Raw genomic sequence first — 4,217 nt, forward strand, 5'->3', positions numbered from 1 at the left:
TACAGCCAGTCCCTCCGTCCATTGGATCATGCTGTTCAGCACCTTTGTTTCGTCCAGCCGTTTTCTCTGTGCAGCCGGTATGGCCTTCCCCTTCGGCTCTTCTTCTTCTTCTCGTTTAAACACCTTATCTTTCAATTGTGCCTGCCCGATACCCACCTCCCGCCGCTTTTGTTGCAGCACGCCGAATACCTGAAGCGGCTTTGGCACGACTCGATCCGGGTGACGTGCCATCTGTTAATCACCTGGGCGATCCCTTGCCTGCGCCCACGTTCGTGGAGAGTCAGCTGCTAGGGCGGGGCCGTCTCATGCAGCAGCTCATGATTGTACATCTCGCGGGCCGCCCTCCCGAGGTATTGCCATGTGCCGTTCAATCTCATGGCATCGCGGTCGTAAACCCTGACCCCAATATGCTACGGGGCCAGTTGCCCGCGCGTGTTGCGGATTTGGCTGGCGCTTTCACGGTGGTTTGCGTGGATCAAGTCCGAGACCGGCAGGACTTGCTGGATCGTGTCCGCCGTGCACCAGGCCTGAAAGTGCGTGGCAACATCGTCGTCGCCTGGGTGCGTTTCCTTCAACATAACGATGAAGATGAAGGTGCAGTGGATGAAGAAGCTATACAGGAGTATGAGCGTATGGGATGCATTGCACAAGTACCGGAAGCACTGCTGCGCTCCGCAATCGGTCCTACCGATCCGGAAGTCGCTGGTGTACTGCGAAGTACCTTCCTACACGACCGTACCGGTGCTGCTGGTGTACGGCAGCTGCATGAAACGTTGCAAGGAAACATCGTTGGTAATAACTTTGATGGCGGTGGCGTTTATGGTTCACCACTTGAGACAGGTGCGACTTTTCATAGCTGACGTAGGGCTGCATACTGCATATGACGCTTCCAAACTGGCATTATTACTTCCACCTGCTTCACGCACGTCCTTCCAACCTTAATGTTCCTGTGTTATAGCTGCCGACGACACCACAGCTGGACCGACCGGCACAGCTAATGATATCCTTCATGATGCTGGCGCCTATGGACCACCGCTTCGTACAGGTGCGACTTGTTAAGTACGGCATACATCACTGAAGTTGACAACTGAATACTGCCACCTATACATGCTGCTACGTCCGTTCACTTCCACCTCGCGGTATTGTTTCCACCTGATTCGCATGCATCCTCCCGGCAATGGTGATTCTGTACTCGTGCATCTGTTATAGGTCCCGATGTACCCGCGCCTGGAACGACCACCTCCGACACTCGCATGGCAGGTATGTGTGTGATGGGTACACGGCACGTATGGGTACGGTACGGTACCAACCTAGCAAAACGGTACATACATAACTGTTTATCCACACCCGTAACACCATTGTCCTGTACAGCCTGTATACAGCTGTATACAGCTGCGGTTTTTCACATGCTATAAGTGCTGCCGTATGTGTCGTCCGAACGTGTTAGATTCCGAACCATTAACTGTGCTTCTGTTCACCTCCTCGTACGTCTGCGCAACCGTGTTTATTTTCCATCATAGATGCTGGTGCTACGGGCTTGGCGCCTGTCGCGGTCGTCCTGCGCCAACCAGGCGATCCTGGTAAGAATATCCGATGTGCACTATTCGTCGTGTTAGTGCTGCATGTCTTATGCGAACGTTGCGGATGTCACTCGAGTAACGTGCCATTTGCCCATCTTACGAATATCCGCCCCCACCACCCAACGCAGCTGATGCCAATCTGGGCATCCCGAATGAACTGGAGGTGGTCCTTCCACAACCAGCTCCTGTTCCGACGGACGGCACCGACTTTGATAACCGGCCCAACGTGGTGCATGACTTGCTCACCGGGCGTGCACGTCTCGCGTTCGCTGCTGGCGGCCGTGGTGCTCAGATCCTGGATGACCGCCATCCAGCCATCCTCAACGTCTGCTTCCCGGTTTCGTTTCCATATGGTTTGTCCGGACAACGGCCACCGGGTATGTCGTTCGCCTCGTATTGCAGCCACCTCGTACGGAGGGTGCCACGGGCGCAGTTCAGTGGTAACTTGATGCTGCTTGCCCGAATGTATGATATCAGCGTGCGGCAGCAAAGCATGGCGCAGGTAGGAGTGGCCCTGCGCATGCGACCACGGCTGGGTGGAGCAGCGGCACTAGTACCACGGGATGTGGTACGTACCATGGCAGACATCTTGGCACTACCGTACCGTCATGCGCAGCGACGGCACCTGCTGTCGCAACAGTCACCCGTGGTGCGTGCCCTCCTGGATGGCGCACGCGCCAGCCTGCTACGAATCGACCTTACGGATGCCTACTACAACGGTGCAAAAGCCACGATGCGTGCGGCTGCCCTCACTATTGGCTGGCCGCCATTGTTCTTCAATCTGAACCCGGCGGACATGCACGCTAGCTGTGCCGTTGTAGCCTCCGGTCAGGTCATAGATTTTGATGACGCCGGGCGTCCGACCCATATCAGCAGCACGGTGGAAAAGTGGCGCCGCGTCAAAGAAGACCCGCACAGCTGTGCGGCGCTGCTCATCGCCACCAAAGAGGTGTTGGTGGAACACCTGTTTGGCTTCACGCCTGGAGCAATGCGACAAACTGACCCCAACTGTTTCTGTGGGGTCGTATTTGAGGTAGTCGTGAAAATCGAGCAGAGCGGACGATTGGCACTACACCTGCACGGAGTCGCACACCTCCAGTACTTCGCGCTGGACAACCTCCAAGCGTTATTCTGCGGTCCGAATTGCCGAGCTCTGGCGCTTGCATACGCGTTGTGCGAAATGTGGTACCCCTCGCCGTACTATGCTCCGACACCGACCAATGAAATGCAGCCTCTCGTCATGGGTATGTCTAATACGGAAGCGCAGCAACACGGCTTGTCCGTGCCAGAAGTACAGGCAAATTGCCCACCTGCCGCGTACGACTTTGAATGCCTGGCAGGGTGTGCAAACGGCGGACTACCACCTCCATCCCGGCACTGCGCCTGCCGTGCCCATCATGCTGCCGCCATACGCAGCACCCTCACCCACACCCACAGTTCAACATGCAAGCGGCACGGCTGCCGTGGCACCGACGACAGCTGCGGCATGGCCTTTCCCCGATTTATCCGCACAGCTTTCCAGTGGGTCGGTACCACCGGTCTATTTTTGCTGCCCCGCCTCGCATCCAACCTGGTGCCGCACATGCCTGCGATTGCTCTGGCCTTCGGATGCAACCATCTGATGTCCCTGGCCTGCGAAGTCGACCGGGATTACACGGCTGACATCGCCGCCCAACTAGCGCGTCCCATCAACGAACGCGGCGACTGCCCCCTCCTACAACCCGCCATTGATCGCGCCCGTGACGCTGCGTACTACAGCTCCAAGTACACTGCGAAGACAATCGAACGCAGCCAGGCGCACCTCACGTGTACCGCCGTAGGGCGTGTACAGGACTTCATGATGGCAGGTCACCAACCCAGTGCCACTGGTCATGAACCCAGCGTGTTCGGCAACCTGTGTACTGCGGTGCATCGCATGACGGCTACCATCACGGCCGGCATGGCACTGGTTGCTTTCAAACTATCGGGCCACGACACGTTCCAAGCAACCTACAAACGCAACTACCTGGCGACAGGCGCCTTCACTGCACTGGCATCCGATTCCGCTGTGGAACCAGAAGACGCGGAAACCGGCGTGGAGCTTGTAGAGGCGGACGAACATGGCGACTACACCCTCGCCAACGTTGTGCAAAACTACACGCAACGTGGTGTGGAGCTGAGCGGCTTGGACTGCAGCGCTTACACCATCGCATCCAACTTCGAGGTGAAACGTGTAACACCCGCGCAACACCCTCATGCTGCCGTCCTTGGCGCTCAAACCCACGCCGTACCTGGCCGCCGCAAACGCAAGGTCCCTGGCGCCGCCATTACCCCTACGACTGACGCACCTCGCGCTCCATCTGGCAACCAGCCCGACACTCCATTGACGTCCCCTGCACCAGCCGGCCCATCCGTGGAACAGCTGCCCACTAACCCAACGTCAACCATACCTCCCAAGAATGTGGCCTTCCAACCAACGCACCCCCTATATCTGACGCACGTACTTCATCGCCTAGCGCAACCAAGGTACGTTGTGTTGGGTGGCAAACTGCCCCGTCGCCCGCAAGCAGAAAGCACCACCGCAGCCGCCACCGCCTACTATGCGTTCGTTTTAGGAGTCTTTAAGGCCCACCGGGCCAACCAGTGGCTGCCGATCAG

At 57.6% G+C, this 4,217-nt stretch overlaps 1 protein-coding gene across 1 annotated transcript in view; it reads left to right on the plus strand.

The window, feature by feature from the left end:
* The window catches only part of VOLCADRAFT_90995 (uncharacterized protein), a gene marked incomplete at both ends in the record, with an annotated part of 9,191 nt that overhangs the window by 1,148 nt on the left and 3,826 nt on the right, over window positions 1-4,217 (plus strand). The window contains 6 exons of the mRNA XM_002950473.1: window positions 178-840; window positions 959-1,045; window positions 1,210-1,260; window positions 1,521-1,580; window positions 1,709-2,921; window positions 3,018-4,085. Coding sequence (XP_002950519.1) covers window positions 178-840; window positions 959-1,045; window positions 1,210-1,260; window positions 1,521-1,580; window positions 1,709-2,921; window positions 3,018-4,085 — 3,142 coding nt within the window. The remainder of the gene's footprint in view (window positions 1-177; window positions 841-958; window positions 1,046-1,209; window positions 1,261-1,520; window positions 1,581-1,708; window positions 2,922-3,017; window positions 4,086-4,217) is intronic.

This window comes from Volvox carteri, assembly GCF_000143455.1.
Source record: "Volvox carteri f. nagariensis unplaced genomic scaffold VOLCAscaffold_19, whole genome shotgun sequence".
NCBI lineage: Eukaryota > Viridiplantae > Chlorophyta > Chlorophyceae > Chlamydomonadales > Volvocaceae > Volvox > Volvox carteri.